This window comes from Sinohyriopsis cumingii, chromosome 11 (assembly GCF_028554795.1).
Source record: "Sinohyriopsis cumingii isolate HCF-2022 chromosome 11, ASM2855479v2, whole genome shotgun sequence".
Lineage (NCBI taxonomy): Eukaryota > Metazoa > Mollusca > Bivalvia > Unionida > Unionidae > Sinohyriopsis > Sinohyriopsis cumingii.
The window spans coordinates 36,283,316-36,303,621 of NC_142971.1; the positions used below are offsets into that span (position 1 = coordinate 36,283,316).

At 34.4% G+C, this 20,306-nt stretch overlaps 1 protein-coding gene across 3 annotated transcripts in view; it reads right to left on the reverse strand.

Moving 5' to 3' along the window:
• The window catches only part of LOC149787914 (protein O-linked-mannose beta-1,2-N-acetylglucosaminyltransferase 1-like), a 164,523-nt gene that overhangs the window by 121,498 nt on the left and 22,719 nt on the right, over nucleotides 1–20,306 (reverse strand). For all 3 annotated transcript variants that reach the window (XM_089974161.1, XM_089974160.1, XM_089974162.1), the window contains exons 7-10: nucleotides 16,983–17,033; nucleotides 14,891–14,975; nucleotides 13,930–14,056; nucleotides 11,740–11,806 (exon numbers count right to left, since the gene is read on the reverse strand). In XM_089974161.1, coding sequence (XP_089830287.1) covers nucleotides 11,740–11,806; nucleotides 13,930–14,056; nucleotides 14,891–14,975; nucleotides 16,983–17,033 — 330 coding nt within the window. The remainder of the gene's footprint in view (nucleotides 1–11,739; nucleotides 11,807–13,929; nucleotides 14,057–14,890; nucleotides 14,976–16,982; nucleotides 17,034–20,306) is intronic.

The following is a 20,306-nucleotide window of genomic DNA, read 5'->3' on the forward strand; positions in this document are numbered from 1 at the left end:
AAGAACAATGATAACACAAAGAGCAACCTATATTTTGTTTGTTAGATAAAATAAGCATTATCTTCCCACACGATACAGATAATCATGCTTAGTGTGGATGAGTGATGCAAGTAAAATGGAACATCAGCTGTGGCAGAATGTATGCATGTATAAACATAAAACAAACAATACTGACAAGGGCTATGAAAAATGAATGAGGGCAAAACTCTAAGACAAAGGTCATCTGAGTCTGATGACAGAACAAGAGACAAATGTTCAACTCATTTTAATAATGTCTTCCAAATTTCAAGGTAATCCATCAAACTCTATGGGACTAATTGCACATACAATACTTATCAGAAGGAGAAAAAAACATAACACCAAATTTCAAGATAATTCATAAACATGTGTGGACTTTTTACAAAAACAAGATAGTTATAATCTCTCTCTCTCTCTCTCTCTCTCTCTCTCTCTCTCTCTCTCTCTATATATATATATATATATATATATTCAACTCTGGAGAATGAAACCAATTCTCCATGTTCACTGTATACTAATAATGACTGCCAAGTTTCATGGTAATTAATCCAAAGCTATGGTACCATACATGCCAGATCACCACCCCAAGAGGTATAAGCATAATTATTGCTATTACAAGTGGCCAAAAAGTGTAATTTGGTTGTAAAAAGTGTCATCTATATATTACATGCCAGAATTACAGCAAATAAGATATATTTTAACTACTAGCCTGGTTTAGTAGCTGGTAAAAATTCTTATCACAAATGGCTATATCCATATGGATTAGAACCAATACTCACGTCAACTAGTCTACATGTGTAACTTTGGTTGAATGATCACGAACTGGAATCCTACAATGATCATGGTCAGGTAGGTGCTCAGAGTGCTGATATAGATTACTCTCATATTCTTCTTTTAAAGTTTGTAAAGCAGTTTTGATTTCTCCCTTTTTCTGATCAAACATGTTTTGTTGAAAAAATCAATCTACTCCAATGTTTTCCATCATATAACATCTACAACACACACCATAAAGAATTTATCTTAACAACTGGCACCATTTTCTTTAAAAATATAGAAAGGGTTAGTAGCAAATATCTTTCAGAAATTTCAAAGGTTTTTCAAGATTCAAAATCATGGTTCTCAAGGTCCATTATTACATTAATTTTGAAGGATACAGAAATGAAAAACAAATAAGTTAATACTTACTATACTTAATATGAGAAATATTTTTTTTATTTTTTTTATTTTAAAAACAGTCCATAGTATGATCACTGATATAATTCACATTATACTACACATCCTACATCTGTACAGTCACTGAACAATGTTTATTTTACAAAGTCCACACTATTTTATAGTGAATTTATTCATTCTTGTAGCTTATCATCAACCTATTTTTCAAGTGCTCCAAGTTCAATGATTTTGTCCTTCACACTTTTCCTCAAACTATTTGATGTTGTGATGAAGGAAATTTTCCATTGTCTCTCTGCTTCCAATGCATAATGAGCGGCAGCAGCTGTCATTGCCTGAATGTCTTTTTCAGTACATGCCTATCTTTTCTTTAACTCTACTAGTTCCTGGTCCAGTGCTTTTCTTTTCTGTCCTCTTCTGTTTTGCTCAAGGTTTTTTCTCTGCTCTTGTCTAAGTATATGATATACCTACTATACACACTGCCTGCATTTATAAGCATTTTTGGTGTTATATCAATCTTGTGTATTCCACCAGCATTTATCAACCCAGATGTCATGGTATTAACACTGTGATAATAACCCAGATGTCATGGTATCTTAATACTGTGATAATAAACCAGATGTCAATTTGTCTTAAAACTGTGATAAAAACCCAGATATCAATCTGTCGTAAAACTGTGATAATAACCCAGATGTCAATCTGTCTTAAAACTGTGATAATAACCCAGATATCATTGTATCTTAATACTCTGCAACTAACCCAGATGTCAATCTGTCTTAAAACTGTGATAATAACCCAGATGTCATGGTATCTTAATACTGTTCTAATAACCCAGATGTCATGGTATCTTAATACTGTGCTAATAACCCTGATGTCATGGTATCTTAATACTGTGCTAATAACCCTGATGTCATGGTGTCTTAATACTGTTCTAATAACCCAGATGTCATGGTATCTTAATGTGCTAATATCCCAGATGTCATGGTATCTTAATACTGTGCTAATATCCCAGATGTCATTGTATCTTAATACTGCTACTAGCTCAGATGTCATGGTTTCTTAATACTCTGCAACTAACCCAGATGTCAATCTGTCTTAAAACTGTCATAATAACCCAGATGTCATGGTATCTTAATACTGTGCTAATAACCCTGATGTCATGGTATCTTAATACTGTGCTAATAACCCAGATGCCATGGTGTCTTAATGTGCTAATATCCCAGATGTCATGGTATCTTAATACTGTGCTACTAGCTCAGATGTCATGGTATGTTAATATTCTGCAACTAACCCAGATATCAATCTGTCTTAAAACTGTGATAATAACCCAGATGTCATGGTATCTTAATACTGTGCTAATAACCCAGATGTCATGGTGTCTTAATAATGTTCTAATAGCCATGATGTCATGGTATCTTAATACTGTGATAATAAACCAGATTGCATGGTGTCTTAATAATGTTCTAATAACCCAGATGGCATGGTGTCTTAATACTGTTCTAATAACCCAGATGGCATGGTGTCTTAATGTGCTAATAACCCAGATGGCATGGTGTCTTAATACTGTTCTAATGACCCAGATGTCATGGTATCTTAATACTGTGCTAATAATCCAGATGTCATGGTGTCTTAATACTGTGCTAAAAACCCAGATGTTATGGTGTCTTAATACTGTTCTAATAACCCAGATGTCATGGTATCTTAATGTGCCAATATCCCATATGTAATGGTATCTTAATACAGTATTACTAGCTCAGATGTCATGGCATCTTAATACTCTGCAACTAACCCAGATGTAAATCTGTCTTAAAACTCTGATACTAACCCAGATGTCATGGTGTCATAATAATGTTCTAATAACCATGATGTCATGGTATCTTAATACTGTGCTAATAACCCAGATATCATTGTATCTTAATACTGTGCTAATAACCATTATGTCATGGTATCTTAATACTGTGCTAATGAACCAGATGGCATGGTGTCTTAATAATGTTCTAACAACCCAGATGGCATGGTGTCTTAATACTGTTCTAATAACCCAGATGGCATGGTGTCTTAATGTGCAAATAAGCCAGATCTCATGGTATCTTAATGTGCTAATAACCCAGATGTCATGGTATCTTAATATACTAACAACCTAGAAGTCATGGTGTCTTAATACATTTCTAATAACCCAGATGTCATGATGTCTTAATACTGTTCTAATAACCCAGAGGTCATGGCATCTTAATACTGTGTTACTAGCTCAGATGTCATGGTATTTTCATACTGTGCTACTAGCTCAGATGTCATGGTATCTTAATACTTTGCAACTAACCCAGATGTCAATCTGTCTTAAAACTGTGATAATAACCCAGATGACACAGTATCTTAATACTGTGCTAATAACCCTGATGTCATGGTATCTTAATAATGTGCTAATAACCCAGATGTCATGGTATCTTAATGTGCTAATAACCCAGATGTCATAGAATCTTAATACTGTGTTACTAGCTCAGATGTCATGGTATCTTAATACTGTTCTAATAACCCAGCTGTCATGATGTCTTAATACTGTTCTAATAACCCAGATGTCATGATGTCTTAATACAGTTCAAATAACCCAGATGTCATGGTATCTTAATGTACTAATAAATCAGATGTCATGGTATCTTAATACTGTGCTACTAGCTCAGATGTCATGGTATCTTAATACTCTGCAACTAACCCAGATGTCAATCTATCTTGAAACTGTGATAATAACCCAGATGTCATGGTATCTTAATACTGGGCTAATAACCCTGATGTCATGGTATCTTAATACTGTGCTAATAACCCTGATGTCATGGTATCTTAATAATGTTCTAATAACCCAGATGTTATGGTATTTTAATACTGTGCTAATAAGCCAGATGTCATAGTGTCTTAATAATGTTGTAATAACCCAGATGTCATGGTATCTTAATACTGTTCTAATAAACCAGATGGCATGGTGGCTTAATACTGTTCTAATAACCCAGATGGCATAGTATCTTAATACTGTGCTAATAACCCAGATGGCATGGTATGTTAATACTGTTCTAATAACCCAGATAGCATGGTATCTTAATACTGTGCTAAGAACCCAGATGGCATGGTGTCTTAATACTGTTCTAATAACCCAGATTGCATGGTGTCTTTATACTGTTCTATTAACCCAGATAGCATGGTATCTTAATACTGTTCTTATAACTCACATCTCATGGTATCTTAAAACTGTGCTAATACCCGAGATGTCATGGTATCTTAATACTTTGCTAATAACCCAGATGTCATAGTATCTTAATACTGTGCTAATAACCCAGATGTCATGGTATCTTAATACTGTGCTAATAAACCAGATGACATGGCATCTTAAAACTGTGCTAATAAACCAGATGTCATGGTATCTTAATACTGTTCTAATAACCCAGATGGCATGGTATCTTAAAATTGCACTAATAAACCAGATGACATGGTATCTTAAAACTGTGCTAATAAACCAGATGTCATGGTATCTTAATACTGTTCTAATAACCCAGATGTCATAGCATCTTAATACTGTGCTAATAACCCAGATGTCATGGTATCTTAATACTGTTCTAATAAACCAGATGGCATGATGTCTTAATACTGTTCTAATAACCCAGATGTCATGGTATCTTAATATTGTGCTAATATCCCAGATATCATTGTATCTTAATACTGTGCTAATAAACCAGATGGCATGATGTCTTAATACTGTCATAATAACCCAGATGTCATAGTATCTTAATACTGTGCTAATAAACCAGATGGCATGATGTCTTAATACTGTTCTAATAACCCAGATGTCATGATGTCTTAATACCGTTCTAATAACCCAGATGGCATAGTATCTTAAAACTGTGCTAATAAACCAGATGACATGGTATCTTAAAACTGTGCAAATAAACCAGATGTCATGGTATCTTAATACTGTGCTAATAACCCAGATATCATTGTATCTTAATACTGTGCTAATAACCCAGATGTCATGGTATCTTAATACTGTTCTAATAAACCAGATGGCATGATGTCTTAATACCGTTCTAATAACCCAGATGTCATGGTATCTTAATACTGTGCTAATAACCCAGATATCATTGTATCTTAATACTGTGCTAATAAACCAGATGGCATGATGTCTTAATACTGTTCTAATAACCCAGATGTCATAGTATCTTAATACTGTTCTAACAACACAGATGTCATAGTATCTTAATACTGTGCTAATAAACCAGATGGCATGATGTCTTAATACTGGGCTAATAACCCAGATGTCATGGTATCTTAATACTGGGCTAATAACCAAGATGTCATATTATCTTAATACTGTTCTAATAACCCAGATGTCATAGTATCTTAATACTGTTCTAACAACCCAGATGTCATTGTATCTTAAAAGTGTGCTAATAAACTAGATGTCATTGCATCTTAAAACTGTGCTAATAAACCAGATGACATGGTATCTTAATACTGTGCTAATAAACGAGATGGCATGATGTCTTAATACTGTTCTAATAACCCAGATGTCATGGTATCTTAATACTGTTCTAACAACCCAGATGTCATAGTATCTTAATACTGTGCTAATAAACTAGATGACAAGGTAGCTTAAAATTGTGCTAATAAACCAGATGACATGGTGTCTTAATACTGTTCTAATAACCCAGATGTCATAGTATCTTAATACTGTGCCAATAACCCAGATATCATTGTATCTTAATACTGTGCTAATAAACCAGATGGCATGATGTCTTAATACTGTTCTAATAACCCAGATGTCATAGTATCTTAATACTGTTCTAACAACCCAGATGTCATAGTATCTTAATACTGTGCTAATAACCCAGATGTCATGGTATCTTAATACTGTGCTAATAAACTAGATGACAAGGTATCTTAAAACTGTGCTAATAAACTAGATGACATGGTGTCTTAATACTGTTCTAATAACCCAGATGTCATGGTACCTTAATACTGTGCTAATAAACTAGATGACAAGGTATCTTAAAACTGTGCTAATAAACCAGATGACATGGTGTCTTAATACTGTTCTAATAACCCAGATGTCATCGTATCTTAATACTGTGCTAATAACCCAGATATCATTGTATCTTAATACTGTTCTAATAACCCAGATGGCATGGTATCTTAATACTGTTCTAATAACCCAGATGGCATGGTGTCTTAATACTGTTCTAACAACCCAGATGGCATGGTATCTTAATACTGTTCTAATAACCCAGATGGCATGGTGTCTTAATGCTGTTTTAATAACCAAGATGTCATGGTATCTTAATACTGTGATAATAAACCAGATGCCATGGTGTCTTAATAATGTTCTAATAATCCAGATTGCATGGTGTCTTAATACTGTTCTAATAACCCAGATGGCATAGTATCTTAATACTGTTCTAACAACCCAGATGTCACAGTATCTTAATACTGTGCTAATAACCCAGATGTCATGGTATCTTAATACTGTGCTAATAAACTAGATGACAAGGTATCTTAAAACTGTGCTAATAAACCAGATGCCATGGTGTCTTAATACTGTTCTAATAACCCAGATGTCATAGTATCTTAATACTGTGCCAATAACCCAGATATCATTGTATCTTAATACTGTGCTAATAAACCAGATGACATGATGTCTTAATACTGTTCTTATAACCCAGATGTCATGGTATCTTAATATTGTTCTAACAACCAAGATGGCATGGTATCTTAATACTGTTCTAATAACCCAGATGGCATGGTGTCTTAATACTGTTCTAATAACCCAGATGGCATGATATCTTAATACTGTTCTTATAACCCATATGTCATGGTATCTTAAAACTGTGCTAATACCCGAGATGTCATGGTATCTTAATACTTTGCTAATAACCCAGATGTCATATTATCTTAATACTGTGCTAATAACCCAGATGGCATGGTATCTTAATACTGTTCTAATAACCCAGATGGCATGATGTCTTAATACTGTTCTAATAACCCAGATGGCATGGTATCTTAAAACTGTGCTAATAAACCAGATGACATGGTATCTTAAAACTGTTCAATAAATCAGATGTCATGGTATCTTAATACTGTTCTAATAACCCAGATGTCATAGTATCTTAATACTGTGCTAATAACCCAGATGTCATGGTATCTTAAAACTGTGCTAATAAACCAGATGACATGGTATCTTAATACTGTGCTAATAAACCAGATGACATGGTGTCTTAACACTGTTCTAATAACCCATATGTCATTGTATCTTAATACTGTGCTAATAACCCATATATCATTGTATCTTAATACTGTGCTAATAAAACAGATGGCATGATGTCTTAATACTGTTCTAATAACCCTGATGTCATGGTATCTTAATACTGTGCTAATAACCCAGATGTCATGGTATCTTAAAACTGCTAATAACCCAGATGTCATAGTATCTTAATACTGTGTAAATAACCCAAATGTCATATCTTAATACTGTGCTAATAAACTAGATGGCATGGTGTCTTAATACTGTTCTAATAACCCAGATGGCATGGTATCTTAATACTGTTCTAATAACCCAGATGGCATGGTGTCTTAATACTGTTCTAACAACCCAGATGGCATGGTATCTTAATACTGTGCTAATAACCCTGATGGCATTGTGTCTTAATACTGTTTTAATAACCCAGATGTCATGGCATCTTAATACTGTGCTAATAAACCAGATGCCATGGTGTCTTAATAATGTTCTAATAACCCAGATTGCATGGTGTCTTAATACTGTTCTAATAACCCAGATGGCATGGTATCTTAATACTGTTCTTATAACCCATATGTCATGGTACCTTAAAACTGTCCTAATACCCAAGATGTCATGGTATCTTAATACTGTGCTAATAACCCAGATGTCATAGTATCTTAATACTGTGCTAATAACCCAGATGGCATGGTATCTTAAAACTGTGCTAATAAACCAGATGACATGGTATCTTAAAACTGTGCTAATAACCCATATGTCATGGTATCTTAAAACTGTGCTAATACCCAAGATGTCATGGTATCTTAATACTTTGCTAATAACCCAGATGTCACATTATCTTAATACTGTGCTAATAACCCAGATGGCATGGTATCTTAAAACTGTGCTAATAAACCAGATGACATGGTATCTTAAAACTGTGCAATAAATCAGATGTTATGGTATCTTAATACTGTTCTAATAACCCAGATGTCATAGTATCTTAATACTGTGCTAATAACCCAGATATCATTGTATCTTAATATTGTTCTAATAACCCAGATGGCATGGTATCTTAATACTGTTCTAATAACCAAGATGTCATAGTATCTTAATACTGTGCTAATAAACCAGATGTCATGGTATCTTAATACTGTACTAATAAACCAGATGACATGGTGTCTTAATACTGTTCTAATAACCCAGATGTCATAGTATCTTAATACTGTGCTAATTACCCAGATATCATTGTATCTTAATACTGTGCTAATAAACCAGATGGCATGATGTCTTAATACTGTTCTAATAACCCAGATGTCATGGTATCTTAATACTGTGCTAATAACCCAGATGTCATGCTATCTTAAAACTGTGCTAATAAACCAGATGTCATGTTAATACTGTGCTAATAACCCAGATGTCATGGTATCTTAATACTGTGCTAATAACCCAGATGTCACGATATCTTAATACTGTGCTAATAAACTAGATGTATCTTAATACTGTGCTAATAACCCAGATGTCACGATATCTTAATACTGTGCTAATAAACTAGATGTATCTTAATACCGTTCTAATAACCCAGATGTCATGGTATCTTAATACTGTGCTAATAACCCAGATGTCATGATATCTTAATACTGTGCTAATAAACTAGATGTATCTTAATACCGTTCTAATAACCCAGATGTCATGGTATCTTAATACTGTGCTAATAACCCAGATGATATGGTGTCTTAATTTGTTTCTGAAATGGTATAATAATATATGAGGTGTTCAACAACAAACAAACTGTCTTGACTGTACTGATTTTAAAATATAACTCTATATATGCCCTCCAGTTTTGTTATGGCAAGTGTAAATCACAACTACACTAAGGTAAGTGTAAACTACTACACTATGGCAGGTGCAAACTATTACACTCAGGGTTAGAAGCACATTTTTTTTAAAAATTACTATCATTGGTAATAGATATAAAGAGAATTGATATTATGCCATAGGCAGAGAGGGATTGATATCCCAACAAGTCAACAGCCACATGTATATGTTCACTTCAAGTCAATAATGTTTGCTAAGTTTCAACATCCAACCCCCAACTTGCACAATAGTTGCATTCCTATGAGTGAACACATAACTCCAACTCGTCTAACTCAAAATTTTGGTTTCATTGCTTTTAATTTTCACTGAAATATAAGTAATTCAATTAACTTTAACACCATTCATTTTAGCTATTTAATATCATAATTTTTCTATTTTTCAGTCTTCACTACTAAAGATAAAATAACAAAAGCCATATGAAATCACATTAATGCAAAATTTTAGTAAGTCAAAATCACACAAGTCTGAGGACACCTGCACATACATATATACATGTATATGAGAGGGACATATATGCCTAAGATTATATGCCTCTGCCATACTCATGGTGAGGCATGATTCTGCATAACTATCCAACTGAATAATTCTAGATTGATGATTCATATTTATGTACAAATAATGAGATATTTCTAGGCATGTTTTGATAAATGCCAGAAGTGCAAACAAAATTTTTTAACAACTAATTTTTCAAGTAAATGCCCTGAAGCAGATAACACCATTCATGTAAGCACAATTAAATCTGCATGGACTAAATACATGTGCACACTCCTGTTAATTTACTTCTTCTGAAACTGGAATCCCAATCTAACTTAAATTTCCAAAATGGAAATGGCAACTAGTTTGATAATCCAATTCGCATAAGAACTTGAAAGATATTCAGGTATCTTATATTGCACTGTCACCATATTCCTGACACAACTTTCACAATCACATTGATAGCATATTACTGACACAACTTTCACAATTCCATTCATATCATGATATTATTGATATAACTTTATCGCATTGATATCATGATATTACTGATACAACTTTCACAATCACATTGATATCATGATATTACTGATACAACTTTCACAATTCCATTGATATCATATTACTGATACAATTTTCACACACTGATATCATGATATTACTGACACAACTTTCACAGTTCCATTGATATCATGATATTACTGATACAACTTTCACAATCACAATGATATCATGATATTACTGATACAACTTTCACACAATGATATCATGATATTACTTATACAACTTTCACAATTCCATTGATATATTACTAATACAACTTTCACAATCGCACTGATATGATATTACTGATACAACTTTCACAATCACATTGATATCATGATATTACTGATACAACTTTCACAATCACACTGATATCATGATGTTACTGATACAACTTTCACAATCACACTGATATCATGATATTACTGATACAACTTTCACAATCACATTGATATCATGATATTACTGATACAACTTTCACAATCACATTGATATCATGATATTACTGATACAACTGTCACAATTCCATTGATATCATGATATTACTGATACAACTTTCACAATCACATTGATATCATGATATTACTGATACAACGTTCACAATCACAATGATATGGTATTACTGATACAACTTTCACAATCACATTGATATCATGATATTAGTGATATAACTTTCACAATTCCATTGATATCATGATATTACTGATACAACTTTCACAATCACAATGATATCATGATATTACTGATACAACTTTCACAATCACAATGATATCATGATATTACTGATACAACTTTCACACACTGATATCATGATATTACTGATACAACTTTCACAATCACATTGATATCATGATATAACTGATACAACTTTCACAATCACAATGATATCATGATATTACTGATACAACTTTCACACACTGATATCATAATGTTACTGAAAAAACTTTCACTATCTCATTTTTTGCATGTTTTATATATGATGTTGTATCACTTCAGGGCATCACACAGAATAACTACATCACAAAAGGCTAAGGCCCATTATGTTCAATCCATTTAAATGAGCAATTTTTTAAAAATTAGGAAATGGATGGATGGATGCAAGGATGCATGCATGCATGCATGTATGTAGGGAGTGGCACTAGTAAAGCTGGTAGAGTATCTGACTCATAATCCAAGAGTTGTAGGTTTGATACCCACCCAGGCCAGCCTAAGTATGCCGCCTCAGCATGTCCTTGGTGAAGACATTTATCTCCCATTTCCTCAGCACAATGTGGCCAATAATGTGTTGAAAGTGCCGTTGAAACCAAGCAATTAACATTTATGCATTTAAATTTATGAAACTCACTGAGCAGCTTCAACCTAATATTTCCTGAGAGAAATCATGTGATAAATAACTGACTTACAAGGTACTGTGAAACATCCTGCCTTTTCTAGTGAAGGGGCATACTGTTTGTTAGACTTTTTTTTCATCTGCAAAGGAATGGAATGAAAGTTGAATAACACTTCTTATAGTCAAAACTATTCATTTTGAGGAAGAGTTGCATATCAAATGTACAAAATTATAGTAAAAATCTGAATTAAACAAATCTGAATAGTATGAAGTGTATACAATATTTTTTAATTCAAAAACTGTTATTATCAATATGTTTTTGCAAGTGAAAATGGAAGGGTATTTTTAGCAGAACATAAGATAAGAATGAGTTGAAAAAAAGTAAATAAGAACTGAAGATCTCTAGATCTATCAAGCAACAAACAATATATAAGAATCATTTGACTTGTGGGATTACACTGAAAAATGGGAGTTTCAACTGTTGCATTTGTATACTAAATTACTAGTTATGTATTAAGTAACACCCAATCCATTAGAAAGAGACAGGCAGACAGAGCAAGAGTGTGTTAGTTTTTATATTCAGTAAAATACTGTAGTTTTTATTTTGACCATGACCATGTGAAACAAGAAATTGCCACTAAGATGGCCACTGTCTCTTGCCCTGTGATATCAAGCAAGTGCCAGAACCTTTTTAAAGCAGTCTAAATCTGCTAACTGTCAAATGTGACAAAGCCTTTTTTGAAATCTGGTTGAATTCAAACAAAAGATTTTGATTCTGAACTGTCAAAAATACAATGGGGTGCAAAAGCTATTTAAGTCTGCCAAGAGCCATACCTATGTCAGGTATAGTCAAAATCTGGTCATGGTAAAACTCATTTGAGATGATGCTGAGAAGAATATCAGTAAATGTGGTTGAAATTAAAAGAAATTATGTAAATACCAAGGTGTTTATAAGAAAGAGTGAAGCCTAAATCGTTCAAGGGATATAACTGTAAAAACATAAATATTGTCAAGGTCATATCAGCAGAAAAGTCAGCAGAGACTTTGGAAAGATGAAGCTACACAATCAGATCAATTCAAATCAAATAGAAAATAGGAATGCAGCCAGAACTGTGAATGCCAGTGATCACAAGCCATATGATGCTTATTAGGATTAATCAAGGGTCATAACTCTGTAAGAAATTTTAAAATTGTATTCATCACTGAACTCATCTGAGACCTTGCTGAGTTGAACTTCATAGCCAGTGAGATACCTACTGTAAGTCAATCATGGGCCATAACTATGTATAACATGGACAAAATCTAGCCATCACTGATCTCACAAAATCTTATCAAGACAAAGAATCACTGTGAACTGGACTGAAATCAAACAAAAATTATGAATGTAAAAATGCCCAAGACCCATTGGAATATCTATTCCAAACTGAGCCAGGATGATGTCGGTTAGAAATAAAAACCAAATCTGCTCATTGTGGAACTCTACAAAGCTCTTGGGGTAAGATGAAGATTCACAGCCAAAGTTGGTTTAAATCACGTACGTGCAGAATGTGCACATCATCAACTAATATTTTAAACTATTATTCATGACCTTGATGCTACAAACTTTATTTGAAATTTACAACAGTGGAAGCCAGAGTCTTTGGAATGTTTTTTGTTAGCAATGCCCATGTTACATCAATCAAGGGCTATAACTCTAAAGAAATATTCACACAATGTGCTCATCATCAAACATTTCCAAAATCTTATTGAGATGAAGATGCACATCAATGTGGTTAAAATCAAATAATAAATGTTATAGCTATGGTGTTCACAAGGCTGTCAATTTGCCATAACCCAAACAAATATATGAATGTAATATTCAAACCTGTCTGAGTTATGGTTATTAGGAAGTTCAAAGGCAAATCTTGGTGATATCTAAACATAAATTTTAAAACTATTTTGCTTAAAAGATGGAGACCATTGCCATATAGCACTGGATGTAGAGTGAACACAAAGGTCACCATGGGAGTAATTCTCATATGCAGAAGTGATGTTTATTGGATATGGTGAACAAGATTTTGTGAGAAATTATTTTTGGGAATGTCTGATTCTGTAGCAAAATTGCATTTCTAGGACAACTAGGGTTGGGAGACCCAGTGTCTGGTAGATTAGGACAAATTAAGAATTTTGCAAGGTACATACAATCTGAATCTGAATTATTTACAAAATATTATACAGAATATCTTTTTATCCAGCTTTCATCAACAGCAGAGTATATACTCACAAATTCAATGGCATAACCACTCTGTAGGCCCTTCTGGCCAATGATCATGTAGGAGTCTCTGAATGTCAGATCTGAGATTATCTCCCCTCCAAAGAGCTTCAGCCACTTCACACCATCAGTCTTCAAACTAAAAGGTCAAATATAAAAAAATCTATATATGGATGATTGTAGTAATGATAAAACAAAATTAACATAATTATCTTCAAGTAGCATGCATTCAGCTGTGAACAGTTCAAGCCCAGATCTGCTATAGCATAACATCCAGTCCATCAGTGTCTATGATCATTATCATACTTGTTATTTCTTGCAAACTGTAGGGACCAAGATCTGACTGCACATTATTATAAAAAATGAACTTAGCCTCTAACATGAAATGTCCTACTTAGAGTCACTCAATACCACTGAAATTTGGCTTTATGTAGAGATACAAAGATAAGGATTATTCTGAAGCTGTCATAATTGCAGTCTTTCATAGAAGTAGTCAACATTTCTTAAAATCTGAGCATGATATCTATTTTATTGCTTGGAGAGTTTCTTTTACTTTCGGTCTGGTCATATGCTATTCATAGCTTATGTAAAAAAAACTATAAAGCTTACATACAAAGGATACCAAAATTAAGCTACATGAAGAGATAGAGTACGCTCTATGTTACTAGGACCCTAGTTGGCTACTTTGAGGTGTCCTTGGGAAATGCAATTACTCACATTTCCTTGGCATGATATAACCAATAGTGTGTTAACAGTGTTATTCAAAATTACAAACACAAAACCTATGTTATCAGAAATGGGTTAACATCACACACACAAATACTTGTTGAATACAATAGTCCCTCTCTATACTATCCACAGGAACAGTTTATTATCAGGCATTCATTATAGTGCTTATAAGATATATTTAAATCCTGAAGAGAAAAAAGATAAAAATGAAATTAAGAAATATTTTAAAGGGAGGACAATTTACTTTTCTGTCATTTCATCAAAGCTGGCTGCAATCATGATGTTCTCCTGCTCCACTTTGCTCTTGAGGTAGTGAACCAATGAATATTCTGAAATCAAGAACACACAAAACTGAAATATTCAACATTTATGCCGATTATAGAGGAATGTATAAAGAATTTAAAATGATGACATGATATTATCTGAGGAAAAGATAAGAAATTTAATCTTATTTACCAGTTTCTACATTGTCTGCTATTTGTGTACCCTCTTACCGTACATACTTTTAAGTAGAGTCGAACTACAAGTTGCATGGACAATGATCTGCCACTGCATAATGCAACGGCAGATATGGGTCTATGGAGTTTAACAGGAGTAATCTGTAGAACCAACAACATTATGTGATGGCAGATTATGATCTACGTCGTTTACAATTGGACTGGACTTGTGGGTGACTATATACAGTAATTTTCTTCCACTATTAATTCATACAAAAAACAAGAAAACTCCTTTTTCTGAGTCCACATTTCAATTACCTATAAAGTAAAAAAAACCTGAACAATGAGCTATCTAAAAAGCTTTACTACAAGGATTAATCCATGTTGTTGACTGAAATACAAATATATGAAAAAATGTACAGACATGCTCTTGGACACAAAATTGTTCATTAGCTTCTTCCCTTGCAAGTTCCACAAAAATTTCTTAATTTTTTTCTTATATGAAGTTAGCACATTTTCATGGAATGAGTTCAAAATTACAATTAATAATTTCATCACAATTATCTGTATATTTAAAAATAAAATGAGTAAAAGGTAAACAAAAACTTTTTGAAGATTAATGGACAGGAATATTTGTTATAAATTTGCAACTGTACTTGTATACATAAAGCACCTCAACTAGAGTCCTACTGTGTGTGTGTGTTTGTGTGTGTGTGTGTGTGTGTGTGTTGTTGTTGTTGTTGTTATAGGGTTTAACGCCATTTTTCAGTACAAGATAGGCTATACATGGCGGCCAGTATAAATGGTGGAGGAAGAACCCGAGAAACCTCCGGAAAGACCCACCGACCCACAAGAAGCTACTGGCAAGCTTTCTCACATAACCACATTAGCCGAATCTGAGACTTGAACTCACGCAGACAGAGGTGAGATGGCAGTGATCCATAACGGTGAGCGCTTTAGACCACTCGGCCACTCGGGGCCCCCTGTGTGTGTGTATGTATGTATGTATGTATGTATGTATGCATGTATGTATGCGTGTATGATCAAGCATGAAAAGCAACTCCACCATAACAATCTTTTTAAATGTATGCAAAATGTTCTATTTTTTCCAAATAAGTTCTCAGGAGAATTCTGGCATATTTCAGCAGAAAAATAGTCAAATATTATTAACCCTTCCAAATAAATGAAAGCATGTGCTAGAACAAAGGTAAAGCTATTCATTATACAATAAAAGGAGTCAAATTTTTATGCAAAATGTATTCTGTTAGAATGTCTAAGATTTTCTCTGATGATACATCATCATAAAGTTTCTTAACTGAGTTGAGTCCAAAGCAGCACTCAATATTATCAACAGTTATTAAACTGCAAACTGATTTATATACCAAAGGTTTAAAGCTGGTTTAGAAGGCTGATACATAGATAGTGACAAAACTGTGCAACAGAAGTTGTATGATGAGGTTTGAGACCTGGATTTCAAGCCAGTACTGTATGTACTTGCTTGTTAAACAAGGCAAACTGCAAAGAAATCCCGATCTTCCATAGGATAATGTGCCTGCAGATCAGGGTCTATTGTTTGTTTTATGGATTACTCCTAACAAACTGCACAGACCCAGATCTGGGTCTGTGTCGACTGCAGTTGGACTTATCATATAAGCAAGCATAGATGGTATACAATGAACAAGTGTCTTCCATAACCTTTATGAAGGATTCGAGGATTCTGCTAAATACCTTTTAACAGAGTTATGGTTCTGCTGTCACATAAGTGACAGGAACTCCAAACATATCAGGGTGAATAGTTTAGGTATAGTTGTTTAAGAAAATTTTATTTTGAAATCAAATTTTTCTAACGTTGTTGCATAATTAATAACATAAATGAGATTTTAACAATAAACTACTCACCATCTAAATATGTATCGAATGTTTGTGTGTCGATAACTTTTCCTGTTTTATCTGCAAAATAAATTGAAATAAACTTAAAATATCTGAAAACATGCATGAAATCTGTTCAAATTGTTTCCTACAATTATCACATAATCATTTAAAATAAAAACTGTTTTCATTACCTAACAGTTCCATTAGTTCAGCACATCTACATGGCACTGTCAAATGTATGGTTTTTCTGATGTTACCTATTTGGTAATGAAATTCAACTTATCAATTCCCTAGTAAAATTTATGTTTGACAGGGTTTAATATAAAAAAACAACCAGCATGTACTTCCCCTAACTGAAGCAATCCCACAGTTCAATCAATGATCAAGTATGAAAGGCAACTCCACCATAACAATCTTTTTAAATGTATGCAAAATGTTCTATTTTTTCCAAATAAGTTCTCAGGAGAATTCTGGCATATTTCAGCTGAAAAATAGTCAAATATTATTAACATGGAGAAAGGATACATGAAATTTTATGTCTGACGTTATGAGGCTAATTTCTGACCTTCAAAATGAATCATGATGGATCTTTATAAGCAAACCCTTTACAGGTAGCTTGATGTGAAAGACATTACAAAAATACATCAAATTTCCAAACGTAGATACTGTCAGCATATAATATTTGTTATCGCTTTCATCAACCCAACAAATTTAACTTCACAGTAATGACTTATCAGGCCCCACTATAGTTATTCCAGGTAGCAGCTGCAATTCTACGATGCATGACTCACAGTAGTATTAACTGTAGTAACTAGTACAATCATTATTATCATAGCATGTGCCATAATCATCTTCAAACTCATTACCACTACCACAATTATGATCAATGTAACTGCCCTAATCATCACACTCATTGCTACTGCCAGAATCGTCAATGGCAATGCCCTAACCATCACACCCACTGTCACTTCAACAATCATCAACATCATTGCCACTGCAGCACTCAAATTATTTTCTTTTTGACACAGGCCCTTGGCTCATAACAGACCTGGCTCCTACTTGCACTAGTGATAACAGGCAGAATACTAGTGATAACAGGCAGAATTAGTGAGACACCTGCTTTATCAGTTGACCCAAACTACTTGCAGTTTCAAAAGGGTGGGACCATATAACTCATGACGGCCCCTGCTCTCATTGCCATGAAAAGGCTTCCATTCATGGGGAATCAGACTTTTACAGTGAAATACCTGTCTAAGCTGTATGTCTACAGGTCCCAGTGTGAGCTCTGACGAGGTACTTAAAAGGACTGAGCTGGTGCAATGATGGTAAAAAAGAGGGCAATGATATATCGGCACACTTTCATCCTGGATATACTACCTTACTTGTCCCATGTGCTGGAAATAATCCCACATCAAATGAATTTGCTATGCATTTCAGCTCATAAAGTTAGGGCAATTGCCTCAAGGATTGCATTTTACTGAAAATGTTACCTGGCGTTATCCATGATGTGGGATGGAGGTCATAGTCCCATTTTTCCAGCTTTTATCTCAAAGATCTTTCATCCCAAAATGATCTACTTGACCTGTAGGACCTATAGGGTTATTTGACCTGTTTGACCTATAGCCAAGGAGGTTACCAACCTGGGTCATTTGACCTATTGGACCTATACCCAAGGAGGTTACCTTCCTGGGTCATTTGACCTGTAGGACCTATAGCCAAGAAGGCTACCTTCCTGGGTCATTTGACCTGTAGGACCTATAGCCAAGGAGGTTACCTTCCTGGGTCATTTGACCTGTAGGACCTGTAGCCAAGGAGGTTACCTTCCTGGGTCATTTGACCTGTAGGACCTATAGCCAAGGAGCAACACAGATTACCTTCCTGTGTCATTTGACAGCTTCATATGGATGCAGCTACACTGGATTTGCAGGAGGGAAACATTTTCCCATTTAAAGCCACTCCCATAAGGTTGAAGTATATTCTCCAGTCAGGTTATCCAGAAGCTGCCTCACATACCTTGGATTATTTGTGCCACATTGTGGGAAATATTCCCAAATCAAATAAATTTGTTATGTATTTCAGCTTGCAAAGTTAGGACAGTTGCCACATGTATTGCATTTCATTGAAACTGTTACCTGATATTATCCATACTGTGGGATGGAGGTCAGAATAGACTTTCTCCAGCTTTTATCTCAGAGGTCTTTTATCCCAAAATGCTCAGCTCAACCTGGTAGGACCTATAACAATGGAGCAACATGATGCCTTCCTGGGTCATTTGACCTGGTAGGACCTATAACAATGGAGCAACAGGATGCCTTCCTGGGTCATTTGACCTGGTAGGACCTATAACAATGGAGCAACAGGATACCTTCCTGGGTCATCTGACCTGGTAGGACCTATAACAATGGAGCAACAGGATACCTTCCTGGGTCATTTGACCTGGTATGACCTATAACAATGGAGCAACAGGATACCTTCCTGGGTCATTTGACCTGGTAGGACCTATAACAATGGAGCAATAGGATACCTTCCTGGGTCAATCAACAGCTTCATACAGATTTGGATTAATGACTTCCACTGGATTTGTAGGAGGGAAATAGCTTTCCTTCTGAAGCTGCTCCCAGATGGTTTGAGTATATTCTCCAGTCAGGTTATCTAGAGTTATCTAACTCCCTCCAACTCTTACTTATTCTCTTAAGGTATTATGATCAGGTAATGTATTTGAAGAAACCAGTCTTTCTCTAGTAGAACATGTTTCTTCAATAGTACTTACCAAAGAATAATACACATATACCCTCCCAGCCTCCCCCCCAGTCACATCCATATGGACAATGTGCCTCCAACTCCAGTAGAAATTTAAGTATTCACAGGATGTAGCATCTATCCCAGTATAAAGAGAGATCACTCTAACTGGCACATAGGAGGGCAGATGACTAAGCTTTTTACCTAAAACATTTTACCCTGGGAAAGCTGGTTTTGTGAGACAAATACATTACTTGATCATAATACCTTAAGAGAACAACTACAGTTCTCTTAAGGTATTATGATCGAGTTATGTATTTAATGAAAATAGGAAATATCTTGTACTGCCATCCAACCAAAAATTTCTGCCTGCAATTATGAAATCTGACTTTTGACATTATATCGTGCATTATACATTGATTGTAATGTTCTGAAGACTACTAGATAACACTCTTGGTAGCAGAAATATCAGTTTGGTCTTATTCAAGTCTGCATGCATAAATTTAACAGAATTTTATTTGCATGAATCACACTTAATGATCATGATCAACAGTTTTCGTCAATCTACACCCAACCAATTTGTAACTGTTTTTAAATAAATCCATGAGCTCC